Source organism: Leptopilina boulardi, unplaced genomic scaffold, assembly GCF_019393585.1.
Source record: "Leptopilina boulardi isolate dan_hultmark-lab unplaced genomic scaffold, ZJU_Lbou_2.1 LbouV2_273, whole genome shotgun sequence".
In the NCBI taxonomy this organism is placed as follows: Eukaryota; Metazoa; Arthropoda; class Insecta; order Hymenoptera; family Figitidae; genus Leptopilina; species Leptopilina boulardi.
In genome coordinates, this window is record NW_026137833.1 from 4,532,833 (window position 1) to 4,551,590 (window position 18,758).

At 23.6% G+C, this 18,758-nt stretch overlaps 4 protein-coding genes across 4 annotated transcripts; 2 read left to right on the forward strand and 2 right to left on the reverse strand.

Annotated features, from left to right (window-relative positions):
• The first annotated feature begins 3,161 nt into the window (after positions 1-3,161).
• LOC127281545 (probable RNA 3'-terminal phosphate cyclase-like protein) lies at positions 3,162-9,405 on the forward strand. Its single transcript, XM_051305270.1, has 7 exons — positions 3,162-3,381; positions 3,785-4,024; positions 6,933-7,099; positions 7,934-8,108; positions 8,440-8,590; positions 8,713-8,817; positions 9,159-9,405. The coding sequence occupies exons 1-7, from the start codon at positions 3,240-3,242 to the stop codon at positions 9,313-9,315; spliced, it is 1,137 nt and encodes a 378-aa protein (XP_051161227.1). The 5' UTR covers positions 3,162-3,239; the 3' UTR covers positions 9,316-9,405.
• A 404-nt stretch (positions 9,406-9,809) lies between these two features.
• Positions 9,810-11,415, reverse strand: LOC127281604 (tRNA-specific adenosine deaminase 1). Its single transcript, XM_051305384.1, has 3 exons — positions 10,730-11,415; positions 10,232-10,483; positions 9,810-10,120 (listed from the first exon to the last, which is right to left on the reverse strand). The coding sequence occupies exons 1-3, from the start codon at positions 11,413-11,415 to the stop codon at positions 9,838-9,840; spliced, it is 1,221 nt and encodes a 406-aa protein (XP_051161341.1). The 3' UTR covers positions 9,810-9,837.
• An 11-nt stretch (positions 11,416-11,426) lies between these two features.
• On the reverse strand, positions 11,427-15,659 carry LOC127281605 (uncharacterized). The gene is made up of 6 exons (XM_051305385.1): positions 15,500-15,659; positions 15,075-15,152; positions 14,402-14,509; positions 12,911-13,197; positions 11,834-12,035; positions 11,427-11,664 (listed from the first exon to the last, which is right to left on the reverse strand). Exons 1-6 carry the CDS (start codon positions 15,546-15,548, stop codon positions 11,525-11,527), a joined length of 864 nt encoding a protein of 287 aa, XP_051161342.1. The 5' UTR covers positions 15,549-15,659; the 3' UTR covers positions 11,427-11,524.
• Positions 15,660-15,807: 148 nt separating this feature from the next.
• LOC127281606 (uncharacterized) lies at positions 15,808-18,758 on the forward strand. The gene is made up of 2 exons (XM_051305387.1): positions 15,808-16,180; positions 16,900-18,758. Exon 2 carries the CDS (start codon positions 16,925-16,927, stop codon positions 18,416-18,418), a length of 1,494 nt encoding a protein of 497 aa, XP_051161344.1. The 5' UTR covers positions 15,808-16,180; positions 16,900-16,924; the 3' UTR covers positions 18,419-18,758.

Here is an 18,758-nt window from a genome sequence, read left to right on the forward strand (position 1 = left end):
AAATCATTACAGAATATTTATTTTGCGAATAAATATTGCAAAAATTCCTGCTAGCAGTGAAAGAAATTAAAGATAAAATTTATTAGACGATAGATTTTTTTTCTTTTTTTGCACAACTATTATGTGGACTTATATTATTAATTTGTAATATTTAAAAATTATTAAATATTACAATTTATTATATTTCTCTATAATTTATTATAATATAATTAATATTATAATTACAAGATAATTTAAAGAAATGTGTTTCAAAATTATTGATGATATAGAATTATTTTTAATCATTTATTTCACGTAACAATTTTATTCTCTTAATATTTAGATGATATGTTGACTTTTGAATTATATGATCACGATTGAAGTGTTTTATTAATATTTTTTTTTCTTTTTGAATTTGTTAATTATGTTAAATCAGTTTTGTTAAAATAATACTGAATTTCAAATAGTTATAATTATCATTAGTAGAATTATTATAAATCATCGGCGAAATTTCTTCATTATTAGGTATTATTATTATTATTATTATTATTATTATGTATCTTCAAAAATTAAAATAACCAATCTGTAATTAAGTAATTAATCTAAATTCGCTTCTGGAATTTTTTTTAAAAATATATAATTAAATTAAATTTACATAAAAATAATTATTTTAATGTTTTTTTTCTATTTTTTTTTTAATAAATAAGTATTTACTATTAAAATAGTTTTTAAGGTTGGTGGAATTAGATCAAATAATTTTGTGATACTTGAATTCTAACAAACTGCTTTTTATAACTTGTTTGTAAGATATATATTTGTTAAGATACTGTTAGCAGTAATTTTAGAAGCACTAAAGCTGTATAATGAAATAATAAATATTTTATTACCTCTCTTAATATGTAATTTTGATAAAGAATATAAGTTTTTTTTTTAACTTTTATAATGAAAAAATTGTAATTAAAATTTTTTCCCTTCGAAAGGAACAAAAAAAATAAAATTTTTATGGTAAATATTAGGTACTGGTACTATTATTTTTTTATTACTTAATTTTTTTTGTCAAAATTTCAACAAAGAAAAAAAAAGGTTAATAATAAAAAATATTTTATGAAAATTTAAAAAATTATTCTTATTTATTAATCGAGAAAATGATATTTGTACTGTGAATTCAATTCTACAAAGAATAAAAATATTTTACCAAAAATTGAGTATTTTTAGATTACAAGAAATTAGGGAACATTTTATTAATTATTATTTTTTAAAATAAACTATCCGTTGTTTCCTGAAATTAAATAAATTACAATTAATTGATTAATGTTAACTTCTATTAATAAATTATAGTTGCAGTTATTCAAATTTTAGGAGAATTAATATATTTTTTGTTCAAAAAATAAAATATAATAATTTCTTTAAATTATCTAATTTTTTAGAATAGAAATTTTTATTTTTCTGACTTTAATCAAAAAGTTAGATCATTCTCTTAATTTCGTTGTGAGAGAATAATAAACAAATTTTATTTTCAACATAAATAACAGAATTATAAATTAAACCGGAAATTTTTTATTATTTTTTCAAATTTAAAACAAATATTTTTTTCAAATGTTTATTGTTTTGCTTGTTTATATTAAATAAATAAAAATTTTATTAATTTTTGTCCAAATTTCTAAATTTAATTATTTTTAATTTTCAATTGTTTTTAAATTCAATTATTATCAATTGCAGGCTTCGGATTATACGACTTTTTCGACTATTTCCGACTTTTTTCGGCTTATTTTAATAAAATGCGACTATTACGACTTTCCTTTACATTTTTTAAAAAAATTTAAACTAAAATTCTTCACTAAATTAATTATTTTTAATAATTTTAATGAAATTCATCACAAATTCAATTATTTCAAATTATTTTTCAATTAAAATTTTTATGAAATTTGTCAATTGTTTATAATTTTAAAAAAATAAATAAAATTACAAAAAAAATTTTAATTCAAAATCATAAATCAAATAAAATTCAATTATTTTCAAAAATTTCAATTCAAAATCAACTAAAATTCAATTATTACCCAAAATTTTAATTAAAAATTAACTAAAATTCAATTATTTTCCAAAATTTCAATTCAAAATCAACTAAAATTCATTTATTTTCAAAATTTACAATTCAAAATCTTTTAAAATTCAATTATTTTCCAAATTTTCAATTTAAAATCAAATAAAATTCAATTATTTTCCAAATTTTCCATTCAAAATCAACTAAAATTAAATTATTCTGAAAAATTTCAATTCACAATTAATTATTATCAAAATTTTCAATCAAAAATCAACTAAAATTAAATTATTATCCAAAATTTCAATTAAAATTCAATTATTTTAAAAAATTTGAATTTAAAAGCTTCTAAAATTTTCAATCGAAAATTTTTTGAAATTTAATAATTTAAATTATAATTCTAAGGAAATTCAATTATTTTTTAACTATTTTTATAATATTCTTTAAAAATTCAACTATCTGAAACCATGTTTCAATTAAAAATGATTTTCAAATTATTGTATTTTTGTCCGCAATTTCTAATCAATTTTTTTTGTGAAATCATCAAATATGTTAAATTAAAAATCACTTGAAGTTCAATTAATTTCAAAAATCTTATTTGTAAATCTTTAAAAATTCAATTACATTTAAAAAATGTTATCTAAAATAATTTGATAAATTATTTTTAGTTCTGTAAAATTTAATTATTGTCTGAAAATTAACAAAATCTTTTGAAATTCAATTATTTCTAAAAAATTTCAACTCTAACCCTTCCAAAAGTATTATTATTTAAAAAAAAAAATTTTAATTTAAAAATCTGTAAAATATATTTTTGTTAAAATAAAAATAATCGACTTTTTCGATTTTTTTTTTGGAATATATAAATCGACTAAAACGACTTTTTTTGTGCCTTTAAGTCGATCCAAGACCTGCAATTGTAAAAGAATTGAACTTTTTTAAACAATTAAAATTTTAATATTTTAAAATTTTAATATAATTGAATTTACAATAATTAAATTAAATAAATTTTAATTACTAAATGATTGAATAATTCAATGAATTTACTTTTTTAATTTTTGGCGCCAGTCAATGATAGCGATTTTTACATATTATTACAATTCTTAAGTTACGTATTACGGTGGAACGTCCGAAATGTGATGCTTACCTATCATCGTGAACTTGTCATCTGCTTTCGCAATAAACACGTGCTTTTGTTATTAATTTATATTTACAGTAAAAAAAAATGCCTGCCAAAGTAAAAAATAATATTCTTATTTACGAGGGATGTAATTATCTAAAAAATAGATTAATTCTTTCAACATTATCCGGTAAATCGGTTAAAATAGAAGACATAAGAAGTCAAAATGACGATCCTGGTATTCGAGGTTAGTTTTTTCTTGTCACATTTTTCTTTAGTCAATATTATTTAAATTAATTTAGTTAATTAAAAAAATTATCATCAAATTATTATTATCATTATATTAATAATATATTACGAATTATTTTAATTGTATTATTTATTATATTATAATGTATTTATTTTTTTATAACAATAAGAACAAGTTTATTAAAAACATTTTCTTAATATTATTATTTATTTAAATATAAAAATTGGGGGTATTTATTCACAATTATTTTATTTTTTAAGCTTACGGGAAAGAAAAATTGTAAAACTTTGAAAAAGTACACAATGGAGAAAATAAATCTAATCTAATCTTAGATATAAAAAAAAACTGGGGGAAAAAATTTTCAAAATCAAAAAAAATATAAATAAATATTTACTTTCAGAATTTGAATTGAATTTATTGACATTTCTTCGAAAAATCTCAAATGGAATGAGAGCAGAAGTAAATGAAACAGGAACATCATTATATTATGTACCTGGAAATTTGGAAGGTGGAGAATTTGAACATGAATGTAGTTTACAACGTAGTATTTCATATTATTTAGAAGTTGCAATGGCATTGGCTCCATTTTGTAAACAATCGTTAAATGTCAAATTCAAAGGCATCACAAATAATACAATAGGTAATATATATTTTTTTTTCAATGATTAGGGTCAGTTGTGGGTAAGTCCACGTCAGAAATATCAGAATCCGCTAAAAACTTCAGCTATAATTTCAGGTTGCATTGTTAAGGTTTCATTACAATTTATTTGAAATTATAAATATTACAAAAAATAAAAACTTTGCTTCAAATCTATTAATAAAATATTGATTTGCTTGAATTTTCACTTGTTTTAGTCAAGTAATTTAAAAATAAAAACATTATTACGCGAATGTTTCTAGTTTGTAACAATAATATTATAAAACAAATGAAAGTAGAAACAGAAATCTGGATCCTAGTTTTCTTGAGATGTGGATATTTAAAGAACGATATCACGAGATCTAAAAAAATCTCCAGGATGAATTTTTTTTTAAATTAAAGATAAAATAAAAAGGAATATTATTAAAAAATTAAAAATTAAAAAAAAGAGGTCGAAATTGAAAAAAAATCTAAAAGAAATTTTGTTTTTTACTTTTTTCTATTTAAATAACAAAATTTTATTTTTATTTTAAAATTTTCTGAAAAAAATCGTTTTTGATTCATCAAAATCGGTTGAAAATTGACCGAGATATAAAGGAAAGAAAAAAATGCAGTATCAAAATTAAAAGTGATATAACTCCTACAATTTTAGATATTTTAAAAATTCCTTTTACTTACACATTGCTCTTATATAAAGCTATAATTTTACCAAGTATCATTAAAATCGAAGAACCACTTGCAGATTCTGATATTTCTGACGTGGACTTACCCTTGTGGTAAATGGGGATAAAATCGCTATTTTTCACAAATAACGTAAGTTTCTTCTTTTAAAAGGTAATATTTGCTGGTTTATTTATTTTTTTTTTAAGTTGTTATTTACATTTTCAGGATTAAATTTATGCAGCAGAAAAAAATTTAGATAAGCTTTAAACGCAAGAAACTGACTGTCCCCATTTACCCCAAAATTTAGAAAATTTCATAAAATTCAGAGGTAAATGGGGACAGCATAGTTTCTAAGAAAGTTTTAAGAAAAAAGTTTCCTTAAGTACATTACTGTATTAAGGGATGAAAAAACTTGAAAAAAAATTTCTAGTAGATATGGTCAAATCCACGAAACTTTTAACTTTTGTGATTCTCGAATCGAACACTTAAAAATCTGAATTATTTTAAATTAAAACTTTGAGTATCATTTTTTTTGCTAAATTATATACAAAGGAACATTTATGTACAGTATTAGAACAAAATATTTATTTGACAATTAGTTTTATAAGTTAAAAAGTGAAAAAATGCTTAAATTTCATTTGAATTTCTTGAAAAAGTTTATATTATTCTTAACGTTTTTATTTTTGCTGCGTGTAAAAAATATCACTTCAGCTACTATGGAAATATCTAACAGACATATTTTGTCAAAAAAATTTTCACTATTCCATTAGTGTGCCACCACTAAAACTAAAAATACAAAGGTTTGATTGAGTGATAGCACTTTTTAAAAAAATTCAATTGAACGTCTTCTTATGAAAATATCTATTACGATGTTGGATAAAAATAAAAGTTCAATACATTTCTTAAAAGGTGATGAAAAAACAAAAATTTTAAGACCTTTTTCAATGATGTGCCTCTAATTGTATTCCTGTGGCAATAATTTAAAGATGATAATAAAAATCGTGATTTCATTTAAATTTATACATTTTTGAAAGGCACAACTGCATTTTTGCTTTAAACAGGTCAATCTATGGTGTGATCGAAACATTTTTATACATATATTTGAACACAAAAACGACGCTTAAGGATTTTGAGTGAAATAAATTTTATTAAGTTAAGAATATGCTGAAAACACTTTTTTGGAGTCTTTACCCCCTCTTTTCTCAAAATTCTGACGTGCTAAGCAAATTTGGGTGCAAGAATCGTGTTCAGAGGACGAAAATACTTTGGAAACCACTCCGATATCAAAAATAAAAAAAGTTGAATTTTTCAATTTTATATGTAATTTATTAACATTAAAGAGTTTAAAGAGTTAAACATTGACGGCGTGAGCTAAAAATGAATCACGCATATGAATTTGAAGTGCTAAAATGTACTTAAACGTTTATACAAAGTGACATCAATGTGCCTGCAAATTAAAAAAATAAATTTTTTTTTCTTGAAAGTTAAAAGTTTTGTGGATTTGCCCATATATAATAGTTGAACCAATTGAAATTTTTTTATTTTTTCTATTTTTTTTTTATTTCAGTATTTTGTCTCGCATTTGAAAAAAACAGACTTAAAAATCATACAAAATTTTGTTCTTATTCCTTATGACTCCCATAACAGAAATTCACTTAAATTTTTGATTTTTGTTAATTTGGTTAATAATGACAAGCTGTCCCGATTTACCCCAAAAATTTGAAAACTCAGGGTAAATGGGGACAGCTTGTCATTATTAACCAAATTGACAAAAATCAAAAATTCAAGTGAATTTCTGTTATAGGAATCATAAGAAATAAGGAAAAAAATGTGTATGATTTTGAAATGCGAAAAAAAATACTGAAACAGTTTGACTTTGATTTTCAAATTTTTATGCATTGAGCGATAACTTTAATTATCTTGCTGCCAATTGTCAAGATAAAAGCTTGTCAATACTCAAAACCTATTGCAGGTGATCTGAGGTTAAAATATTGACGTTGAACTTCATTTTAAAACTGTAAATTAAGCTCCAAAACCTCTTGTCCCCATTTACCCCAACTGACCCTATATATATAATTTTTTTTATTATTAAATTTCCTCGTAGCATTATTTTTTTGTTAAAAAATTACGTTTTATTTTCTAAATAAAAATATTTTAGTAATAACTTTATTTTGTCAATTTTTTTTGTTTCTGTTTTTGAAAATGTGAAAAATTTCTGTTAATAATATTGAAATTATTAACTTTTTAGATCCAACTATAGATAGAATGAAGTCTTCGGGAATTCCAGTTGTTAAACGATTTCTTGGTCCTGCTTATGAAATTGAATTAACAATTAAAAAAAGAGGCGTCGCACCTTTAGGAGGTGGAGAAGTTCATTTTAAATGTCCAGTGATTCGTAGTCTCAGGACATTACAGGTTTTTTTTGTTTTTTTTTTGCTTTCTTTACAATTATTTTAAAAAAATTTTTAATTATTTCTAAAATTTTCCATCTAAAACTTTCTGCAAAATTTCATAATTTCAACTATAACTCATCTGAAATTCAAATATTTACAATGTATTTTTATAATATTCTTCGAAAATTCAATTATCTGAAAACATTTTTCAATTAAAAACTTTTAAAGTTCAATTTTTTTCTGTAATTTCTTCTTCTAAGTTTATCGGCAACAGAAATCACCGAAAATTTTAATCAAAAATCACTTGAATTTCAATTACTTTTAAAAAAATATATTCAAAATTATATTTGATAAATTTGTTTTCAATTACGTAAAATTTAATTATTGTTTGAAATTTAACAAAATATTTTGAAATTCAATTATTTCTGAAAATTTCAACTGTTAACTCTTCCAAAATTCAATTATTTTTAATAATTTTTATTAATATTCTTCAAAAATTCAATTATTTAAAAAAGTTTCAAAATTCCAAAATTGAATTGTTAGAAATTTTTTTGACCACTAAAACTAAAAAAAGTATGTAAAATTTTTGAATACGAATAAATTGCTTAAATCAGACTTCAAAATAATTTAAAACTGGAACTTTAAGATTTTTTTTTTCGAAATTTGTTCTCCTTTAAAATTTTGAAAATTTGTCTTAGTTCGATTATAAAATTTTCAAAATAAATTTTCTTGATAATATTCTTATTTGAATAATAATGCTGTTTTGTAAAAACATTGAAATTAAATTTTTGGAATGAAGAAGAAAAAAATACGTGTATTATAGTAAAAATTTTAAATGAAAGAAAATTTTGTTCAGTTTCTAGACAGTGGTTTAGTGAAACGAATCAGAGGTGTTTCTTGTAGTTTAAGAGTCTCTCCAGCCATTTCAAATCGACTCGTTGAATCTGCTAAAGGAGTGTGTTTAAATTTTATCCCAGACGTTTATATTCACACTGACGCGAGTCGAGGTGCAGTCAGCGGTAAATCTCCAGGTAATTTCTCATTTATTTTCTTCGTTTAAAATAATTCTAATAATTAATAATAATAATAATAATAATATAATATATCAAACAAATTATTTATGTATGTATCACTAAATTAAAAAATAAATATAATTTAATAAAAATCATGTCAATGATTTCGTGAGAAATAAGGGGAAATAATTTTTAAATTATTCAAATATTTTAATGAATTAAGATGAGAAAAAAGACAAGAAACTTATTGATTCATAAAAGGCTTAAGAAAATAATAATTATAATAAAAAATTTTAAATACTTTTTTTTTTGAAAGAAAAAAGAAATAAGTTTTCGTTTTTTTTGCAAGGATTTGGAATTTGTCTAACTGCCGAAACAACAACGGGAGTTTTTTATTGTGGTGAAGCTGTTTCACCGGTTGTTCCTCCAGGTGGTTTGCCCTGCATTCCTGAAGATTTAGGAAAAGAAGCAGCTTTAAAATTATTAGACGAAATACACAGGTAGATATTTGTTTCGTTTTTTTTCTCTATATATAACGAAATTTTTTTTTTTTTATAAAGGAATTTTTCTTAAAAATATAATAGAAAAATACATTAATATAGAAAAAATATTATTTTTCCAGAAATGGATGTGTCGATTCTCCTTTTCAAATGATAACTGCACTTTTTATGGCACTTGGAAAACAAGATATCTCGAAAATTATCACGGGACCCTTAACTCCCGTTATGTAAGTCGAAAAAGTATTGTAAATTTGTCTCATAAAATTGTATTTTTTTTTTTATTTCTATCATCAACATTTTATCATTTTAATGTCATTTATTTTAATTTTTTGAATGTTTTGTGTATATTTTTCTAATATTTTTCTACATTTTTTTTTATGTATAATTAATTTATTTTCATTCATAATTTTTTATATGAGAAAAAATTTTGTTTAGTTTTTAGTTTAAAATTAATTTATTTTCATTTACATCAAATTAATTTAATTTAAAGTTTAATTTTTTTTATTTATACCAAAAAATGCAGCTGAATTTGAATTTTTTTCCAAAAAAAAAAAAAATTTTTTTGCAGGATTCAATTTTTACGTGATTTGAAAGATTTTTTCGGTGTTAAATTCCAATTGGAATTTGTGAAAGAAGACGAGGACGATACAGTAACATTAGAGAATCAAGTGACATTAACTTGCATTGGAATTGGATTTTCCAATTATAATAAACCAGTTCGATAAGAAGCTTTTTATGGAGGTAAAAATTTAAATGTAAATAAATCCTTTTTATTCTTATTTTCTCCATATAAATAAAACAATTTTTTATAATAATCCTTTTGTGATTTAGTATAGTTTGGAAAAACTATTTAAAAAAAAGGAATAATAATAATTACAAAACTTCTATAAAAGAAAATGTTTAATTTATACATTTAATAAAGAAAAATAATTTAATCGAAAACAAATTATAAAATATTTTATATAATCAAAGTATTCTTTTTTAATTCAAATTAATTACCAGAGAAAAAAAAATTGTCGCTGACGAAAAATTCTATAATTAATGAATAGAAAAATTGTTTATCAATTAAAGAAATGAAAGTAAATAAATAATGGAATATTTGAAAAGAAGTATTTTTAAATATGAAATGAAAATTGTAGCATTTTTGAAAGAAACTAAGCCAATTTTTCTTCACTTTTTTTTTTTTTTTTTTTATTAGATTTTAAAAATTACAATAGAAATCTATATAGAAAATTTAACAATAATTTTTACAATATAAAATTCTGTAATGTCAATGGCTTTGAAGGCCATTTGGAAAAAATATTAATTTTTGCCTGATGCCACAAATTTCGATAGATTCGTGACCATTCTTTACAATGTAGATAAGTAATTTTTTTTGGATGCTGTGGTAAATGAAGAATATCCTTTGAATATTTGTCGTAAATTTCCAAAAAACATTTTAACATTCCACGTCGACTGACAAGTAGATAAATTCCTGATTTTTTCTTTGTTACACCTTGTTTTCTACCGTTGACAGCGATCTCGAGATTTCTTCAATGAGAGATAAATAATTAAAAATACAATTAAAATGCAATTAAAACAAAAAAACTAAATTAAGTATTATATCGAAAAATTCAATTAAAACAAATCTTTTTTCTATACCTTTCTAAAACTGAACACCATACAATACTGGAGGGACATGGATTTTTTCTTGTCTCTCCTTTTTTTTCGTCAAATGCAAATGAGGATTGAATTATTTTTGGTCCAATTAATTTATCATTAAATCGTTTAAATAAACCACGTTCCATTGCTTCAAGAGAAAATGGACAATTGCCACCAATTATTATTGACTTAAACTTTATTTCGGGAATTAATATAGATAAAAGTGATCCTTGTATTCCAACAACGTTCCATCTAAAAATTAATTTTATTGAGAAAATGAATTTCTCTTTTTTTTTTTTTTATTCATTATAAAGAAAAGAAACGTTGAATTATTACTTGTAAACAATTCAGAAATAACTATTTTTATTTATAAAAATTGGGTCAAATGTGAAAATTTCAATTCAATTTAAAAAAAAAAAATTATACTATTTATAATTTTATGGAAAATTCTTGAAATATTAGAAAATATTTATTTATATTTAAATTAAATTTTCTCACTTTGCCATTTTGTCCGAACAAGAAAGACTCAATGTTCGATCACCTCTGCCTGGTTTTGTACGCAATGGTCCAACTACATGATAATTTTCACCCGATAAATGTAAATCCTGTCTTTCATCATTGCCAATACATTTTGCACCAGTTCGATGAATATCATTTTCAAATTTAATTTTATCATCATCCAAATTCCCATCACATTCTTTATTATTGATTAATTTCATTTTTTTAAACGGTCGATTACTATCGACATCATTAGATGTGTTGATTTTCGAAATAATTGAACAATCTCCACATGGTGTTTGACTTGAGAAAAAATGAAATGAAATGTCATTTTTCAAATTAATTCTCCTCTCATTTGTCAAAATGAAAATATCACTCTCTTGTTTATTTAAAAGAAAATTAATTTCATTATATAAATATCGTTGAAATGCTCGTCGCGCTAAAATTTCAGCATGTGAATCACTTAATCTAATGCCAATTTCATTATATTTTGTATTCATTAATTCTTTGCCACTTAAACATTTTGTTCCTGTGCATAGTGAAATAACTGATAATTCATTAAGACTATTTTCTAAAACAATACCAGACAAAACGGTCCATTCGTTTGCTGTTGGTTTACCAGTTTTTTTCAATGACTTGTATTTGTCAAGGCACAATTTTGTAATTTTATTTGCAAATTCTAACATTTTTTTTTAAATTTCTTTTATTAAACTATTTAATATTAATTGATTTTATAATTAAAAATAATTTTCTTTCTATATTATTAAATTAGATTTTTATTATGTGAATTGATTTTTAATTCACATTACTTGGATCCCATGCATATTTTTTTTCCTGTAAATTTAATAGTAATTTCATTGATTCTTCATCAATTGTGAAATCTAATTTTAAATTATCTTTTATGTGTTCAGCACTTTTTGCCTTTGGAATGATACCTGCAAAAAAAAAAAGAAAATAATAATTTTCTTTGTGTTTTTTTCTAAATTACGAATTATTTCAAAATATTTTTTATCCTCTTGCAATAAAAAATGTCAATCACGGACAAAGGTTTAAAAAAATACAATGATGGGCTATTATTTTGTAAATAAAAAAAAATTTATTTACCGATTCCTCGCTGTAGGGCCCATTTTAAAAGTAATCTCGCCGGGGATACATTGAGATTTGAGGAAATTTTCACAACTGTAGAATCATTTAATAGAGCTCCATTATCACTTCCACCTAAAGAGGAATATGCTTGAAGGTGAATTCCCTCTTTGGTACAGAATTTCAATAATTCATCCTGACGATAGTGGGGATGACATTCAACCTGTGAAAGAAATTATTTACTTATTTTTTATTATTATTATTAATTTAATAATTATTAATTATTAAATTAAAAAATTTACAAATTGAATTAAAAAGGGGCGCATGAATTTCCCAATAAAAATTATTAATTAGAATATAATTATTTTTAAAAATATTTTATATTAAAAATAATTATTTTTTAGACAAATTTTCATTTTTCAAATTAGCATTTGACAGAATTTCTTTTTATAAGAATTTTTACTTGAAGAAAATTTTTAACTACCGAATTTTTGACATAATTTTTATTTTACAGTCATTTAATTTACCTACATGACTTTTTTAATTTAAAGAATATTAATTTAAGCGAATTTTAATTTAACAGAATTCTCAATCAATTGTATTTTATTTGATTTGAATTTTTAAATTACAGAAATTTCAATTCACTGAATTTTTATTTATTCGAATATTTATTTGTCCGAATTTTTAATGAATAAAAATTTTTAAGACGCCGAATTTGCATTTGTCAAAAATTAAAAATGGCCGAACATTGTCTGTTAGGCCATTTGTAATTTCGGAGAAATAAAAATTCGGCATCTTAAAAAATTCTATCAATTAAAAATTCGTATAAACAAAAATTCGGACAAATTAAAATTCGGTGAATTGGAATTTCTGTAATTTAAAAATTCGATTGAATAAGAAATGAAGAATTCTTTTAAATTCAAATTCTTTTAAATAAAAAGTCATGTAGGTAAATTAAATGACTGTAAAATAAAAATTCTGTCAATAATTCGTTAGCTAAAAATTTTTGTAAGTGAAAATTCTTATTAAAAAAAAAAAAAAAATGTTTGAAATCTAATTATTTTCGGGGGGTTTTTTTTTTTAATGAGGAAAACTTACTTGATTTACAGAGGGTTTAACGCCTTCACACTTTTGAAATAACTGTTGAAGATGATTAATATTGTAATTAGAAACGCCAATTGATTTTAGACAACCCTCTTGGTGCAATTGCACCAGTGTTTTCCAAGTTAAACTACGTAATTCGGGATTAAGAGATGAATTCTCGTGAATTCTACCTGCACCCGGCCAATGAATTAAATACAAATCAATGTAATCAGTTTGCAGAGCTATTAATGAATTACGAACAGCTCGTCGAACTCCTGCAGGATTGCCATTATCAGCTGGACCTTTTATTTTTAAGATAAAAAATTTATTATATAATAACTAGCTTTTGTAGTGTAATAATTTTTTTTTTTTGTTAATACATGCCTCGAATTGTACGAGTTTTTCACAAATTTTTTCGATTTATTTAATTTATAAAATTATAAAATTTTAAAAATCAACTTTCTCTCTACTTATTTTTTACAAAATAAAATTCGAAAATTAATTAATTTATTGAATTAAAAATAAAATAATCTGTGACGTTTTTTCTTAGCATAAACTGTAGTATTTGCAAAATTCAATTATTTTGAAAATTTTTATCCAAAAATTCTTTTGCAAAATTAATTATTTTTAATTTTAATGAAAAATTTGTCGAAAATTAAATTATTGCCTAAAATAATTGTAAAAAAATCAAGTTCATCAAATCAAAATTTTCAATTCAAAATCATTGGAAATTTGTTTAATTGTAAAAATTTGGACTGTAGCTCTTTTGAAATTCAATTATTTTACTAAATTTTCATTTAAAATTCTTCGTCAAGAAGAATCTTCTTATTTTTAATAATTTTTAACCAAGTTCTTCTAAAATTCAATTATTTAAAATATTTTTTTAAACAATTAAATTCTTTTTTTTAATAACTATTGTCTGTACCTAATTTGTATAAAGAATTTTCAGCAAATTTAATTTTACAAAAATTAAATAATTCGTTCAAATTGTACTAAATAATTTTTTGGACTATAAATTTTTAAAAAATTACTATTGCAATCAAAAAAGTACATTAAACATTTAATAAATTATTAATTTATTTATAGACACCTTTACGTCTCTATTGTTTATCTTCGATTATCAAAAAAAAAGGTCAAAAATCCTATTTTCTTCTAATTATTTCTTATTGTAAGAATTTTATTCTTCGTTAGTGTCTATTGATCAATACGTTTATTCATTTACCAATTTTCAAATGACTTTTAAATGCTTTGTTAATAATTTATATTTTATTTTTAATGGTAAATTCTAAATTTATATTTAATTATTTCTTTAATTCCTTTGTGAAAAAAAAAATTGGAACTTTATAAAATAAATATTTTTAATTATATTTACTATTTATTTTTTAAAGAGGACGACTTTTGAAAAACGAAAAGTGATTTTTATTTTATTCAATCTGAGACGAATATTGTCAATTATATTATTAATTTTTTTTTTTTGTTCTGTTATTTTCCATTAATATCACTTACCAAGTTTAGTAGTAATAAAAATGTCTTCCCTCTTAAGATTATATTTTGGAAGCAATATCTTTAAAGCAGATCCAATTGCATCTTCGTTTCTATAAACAGCAGCAGTGTCTATAAAAATTTATTTCTTTACATAACGAAAGAGTTTTGACCGTAAATTTTTAAATAAATAAATAATTATATGATATAACAGGTTACAGGGCTGATAGAAATCATGATTTTTTAAAATTTAAATCTAATTTTTTTAAAATCAAATTCATTGCTTCATACGTAACATTTTTCAAAAGTTCATTATTAAAGAGTTACGAAGATTTACTTTAACAACTAATAATTTATTATTTAGGTAATTTATTTTTTTTTTTTTTATCATTTTGTAAATATAAGTTTTAAATAGTATTTTAATTGGTGTAATCTTTTTTTAAAGATCCTGATGAGGATGACTAACTATGAGTCATCGAAAAATCACTGTCAAACATTGAAAATAAGAATAAAAAAAATACATAAATTTCTTTATATTATTTTTCTTTCCATGGTTCAAATTTTGATTATTAAATTATCAATTTGGAAAAGGAAATTTTCTACAATTTTAAAATTAACAATAATAATAATAATAATAATAATAATAATAATAATAATAATAACAATAATAAATTGAAAAAAAATTTTCATTACTTACCAATTGAACGATATCCTGCATTTAAAGCTTCATCGAGAACTTTAAAAATATCTTCACTGTTCACTCGAAAAGTTCCAACTAAAATATTACTAATAACTTATTTACATTCCTTATTTTTTTATAGACTTTAAAAAATAATAATTTTTTTTTTAATGATTATTGTATTTATCTAATCCTAGTTTAAAATTATTTCTTTAAATGTATTATTTTAACATAAATTAATTAATTATTTTAAATTATCTAATTTTACCGTTTATTATTAAATAAATAAATATTTCTTTATACAATTTTATGTTTCAACAAAACATATTTATATTTTCAAATCAATAGTATATTAATTTTATATTTTAAATTTCGTTTTTATTATATTATAAGGTTATGTTTCTGAATCTTTATAATCTGCGTTTTAAAATTATTATACTTACATCCAACGAGCGGCATTAAATTTCCACTTAAAAGTTGAACATGATTCATATTTTAGAATTAATATTTTTATTAAAAACTGGTCACAGAAAACACGTTTTAAGAAAAATTAGTGAAAATTGACAATCAAAACTAAACAAAAAATACATTTATATAGACAGATTGCAGAGTTGGACAGATAAAGTTTGTTAAATGTAATTATATAATACGTGATTTACACAAGTTTACCGACAATTTACAGAAAATAATCCGTCACATTTCAGAAGTTCCTCTGTATAAAAGTGCGTAAATTACGCAAATAAAAAAGGTAAATTTCATCAAATTTCATATTTGTTTGAAACTGATTTAAACCTGGTATTAAGCCAGGAGTGAAATAATTGCAAGAATTTGTATTGAGAATTATAATATTAATTGTGGTTAGATACTACTATCTTCTTGGTCACATGTCTAACAGCAATATATGAATCCGAGTGCATCTTAAATATAAATAACCACACCTTATGATAAATGGATTTTATATAAATTATTACTGATTTCTTTCTGAATGGAAAAATGATTTTTAAAGCGTGCAGAAGGAATAGCGGAAAAATCAATTAAGGAAGCGTGATGGTCTCATAACCTAAAATCAATGGTTGATAATTTGAGGAAAATTTGCCACATTCTTTAATACCATCGGAATACAGGTATTAATTTCGAAAATAAATATTCGGCCTTGCTGATTTATATTTTGGAGTTTGCTGCTTTTTGGATTTGTGCTAATTTAGTTTATGCTTTCCTTCAATTTATTCTCTCCTAATAAATTCTTCATTTGCTTGGCTTTATCCCTGCTTAAAAATTAATGGTTTAAACCATAATCCTCAACTTGCCTGAGTGAGTACATTATTATTTTTTTTTTAATTTTTCTTGCTGATTTTGTTTAAAAAAGAAAAAGGAATAAGGAGAGGAAAAGGAGGTTAAAGAGGGAAAGAAGAAAAAGAAAAAAAGAAAAAAAAAAGATAAGAGTTGATTTTGTTAATAAATAAGCGTGTTAAGTTTGGAAATGCTTTTCCTCCTTTTTTTTCCTTATGCTGGGTAAATAGGGGATTTGAGCAGTCAGTCTCCTGTAATTATTAATCACTGAGACATTGTGCGTTTTTAAATCTTGGGGATTATTAGCAAATTAAGATTTGCTTAAAAAAAAAAAAATAAAAAAAAAAAAAGAAAAAAAAAAAAAAAAAAAAAAAAAAAGAAAGGGAAAGGGGAAAAAGAAAAAAAAAAAAAAAAAAAAAAAAAAATTCTCTCTTTCTTTGCTTAATTAGTTAGATTACTGATTGATTATAGATGTCTTGGTACTGGATGTGAAAATAGGGCTAAATTGTTTCTCTCTATTGTGGTTGCTTTACTTACTTGAATTTTTTTTCAGCTTGATCCGGTTTAATACGAATGAGATGGAGTCCTTGAGGGAAGAGTCTGCTGAGGAGGGTGTGCCGTCTGGAGGTTTGGAACGACCTGGTCACAGTGTAAATGAAATCCCTAATCCTGCGGTCATGAGTTGCGTTATGGATGCGGATATAGATCTTTTGACGGGGAATAATATTCAATCAGCGGAGAATGACACTAATTCTTTCCTTCCTTCCCCAATTAGACCCTCAATTAATCCTAAGAAAAGGAACATATCCGTTAGGAATAACAATGAATCAGTGGCAACGGGCTCTTCAGATGGTTCATTTGGTCATATTACAAAAAAACTCCTAATTCCTGAAAAAAATTCTTATCGAGAAATACGGGCCGATCGACAACCACATTCCGCGGATATTGGTCCCGAAAATGCAAGCAATCAATCTCAGTTTGAGGATGTAATTTGGGATCAACACGATCTTGAATGGAATAATAGTATTCTTCCTCCACTCTATTCCGCTTCTAGCCCTCCCCCATTTATTGTTTTAATGGAGAGCACCATTAGAGGCAAAAATATTGGAAAACTGGACCCGATATGTGTAATTGATCTAATATCGCCTATTATTGAGGGGGGAAAACAAATAACACGTAATGGGAAAAATCAAATAAAAATTGATTGCGCAAAATGGCAAGATGCTAACACCTTAGTTGGTGCCAAAGAACTAATATTGGCGGGATATGTTCTCTTCATCCCAGATTCCTTTTTGAGAAAAAAGGGATTCACAAGATGGTTCCCCACTAACAGATCAGTCAGGGATATAGTCAGGGTATGTCGTGAAGGAGACTTGGATAATATAGCTAGTATTCGTCGTATTATTGATGATAGGAACACAATTCTAGAAAAGATAGAATTTACTTTCAATTCACCTATCGTTCCACGTAACATTGTACTAGGTGATTTTGTTATCCCAATAACTCCTTCCTTACAGAGACCTCGGAGATGCTTCCGTTGTCAGCGTTACTGCCATGTGGCTAATCAATGTCGTTCGACTTACCCGACGTGTGAATTTTGTTCTGGAAGGCATTTGACAGACCTTTGTCCGAATGGTCACTTGCAACCAAAATGTAAAAATTGCAAGGGTTCCCATGTGGCCTCTTCATCGGAGTGCCCTGTATTTAAATTTGAATTTGGCATTTTAAAATATCGTTATATCCATAATTGTAATAGAGAGGAGGCTAAACTTCTGTTTTATGCGGAAAATCCTGATTTATTAAATAACATTGAAACTAGGGGTGAAACACCTCTGCCTTTGCCGGTGATTCGTCAGGGTATGACATCAACCCAACCAACTAGGTCTTCCACACCTATTGACCTTCAAGATAAGGTAAATAATCCCATTCCTGATCCGGTTTTGGAAATTTCGAATGCGCTGAATCAGCATCAACTGTCTGAAAAAATATCGGCTGTAAACACACTTATAAATATCAATCAGTCTCGCTCAAACTTGATTAACTCAATAAATGAGAATCTCTCTACAAAATGAACACTTAGAAGAGTTCAATTTTTTTATTTACTAAGAGATTTAATAGTTCTATTTTTGTTAGTTTTAAGTCGTTATAGTTATTGGTATTGATTGGGCTTAGAGGTTGGCTAAGGGAAAAGAAAGAAAGAAGAAAAAAGGGAAGGGAAGGGGGGAAAAAAAAAAAAAAAAAAAAGAGAAAAGGAATAATGAGGGGTAAGGGATGGCCCTGTTTTAATATTTCTATATTTTAATTCTCACTGTGTTTCATAATTTGAGTCTGACTGCTCAAATATAAAATCGATTAAAATAATTGGAGTGTTATTGTTTTGTGTACTATAAATGGTTACGGGTTGTAAAACAC

Excerpts from the sequence above, each read along its gene's own strand:
- LOC127281545 (XM_051305270.1), top strand. The coding sequence starts at position 3,240 with ATGCCTGCCAAAGTAAAAAATAATATTCTTATTTACGAGGGATGTAAT. Across the intron at positions 4,025-6,932 it reads CATCACAAATAATACAATAG|ATCCAACTATAGATAGAATG; the intron begins GTAATATATATT and ends TTAACTTTTTAG. Across the intron at positions 8,109-8,439 it reads AGTCAGCGGTAAATCTCCAG|GATTTGGAATTTGTCTAACT; the intron begins GTAATTTCTCAT and ends TTTTTTTGCAAG.
- LOC127281604 (XM_051305384.1), bottom strand. The coding sequence starts at position 11,415 with ATGTTAGAATTTGCAAATAAAATTACAAAATTGTGCCTTGACAAATAC. Across the intron at positions 10,484-10,729 it reads TGTTCGGACAAAATGGCAAA|ATGGAACGTTGTTGGAATAC; the intron begins GTGAGAAAATTT and ends ATTAATTTTTAG. Across the intron at positions 10,121-10,231 it reads TGGTGTTCAGTTTTAGAAAG|AAATCTCGAGATCGCTGTCA; the intron begins GTATAGAAAAAA and ends CTCTCATTGAAG.
- LOC127281605 (XM_051305385.1), bottom strand. The coding sequence starts at position 15,548 with ATGAATCATGTTCAACTTTTAAGTGGAAATTTAATGCCGCTCGTTGGA. Across the intron at positions 13,198-14,401 it reads TTTTATTACTACTAAACTTG|GTCCAGCTGATAATGGCAAT; the intron begins GTAAGTGATATT and ends TAAAAATAAAAG. Across the intron at positions 11,665-11,833 it reads GGCCCTACAGCGAGGAATCG|GTATCATTCCAAAGGCAAAA; the intron begins GTAAATAAATTT and ends TTTTTTTTGCAG.
- LOC127281606 (XM_051305387.1), top strand. The coding sequence starts at position 16,925 with ATGGAGTCCTTGAGGGAAGAGTCTGCTGAGGAGGGTGTGCCGTCTGGA.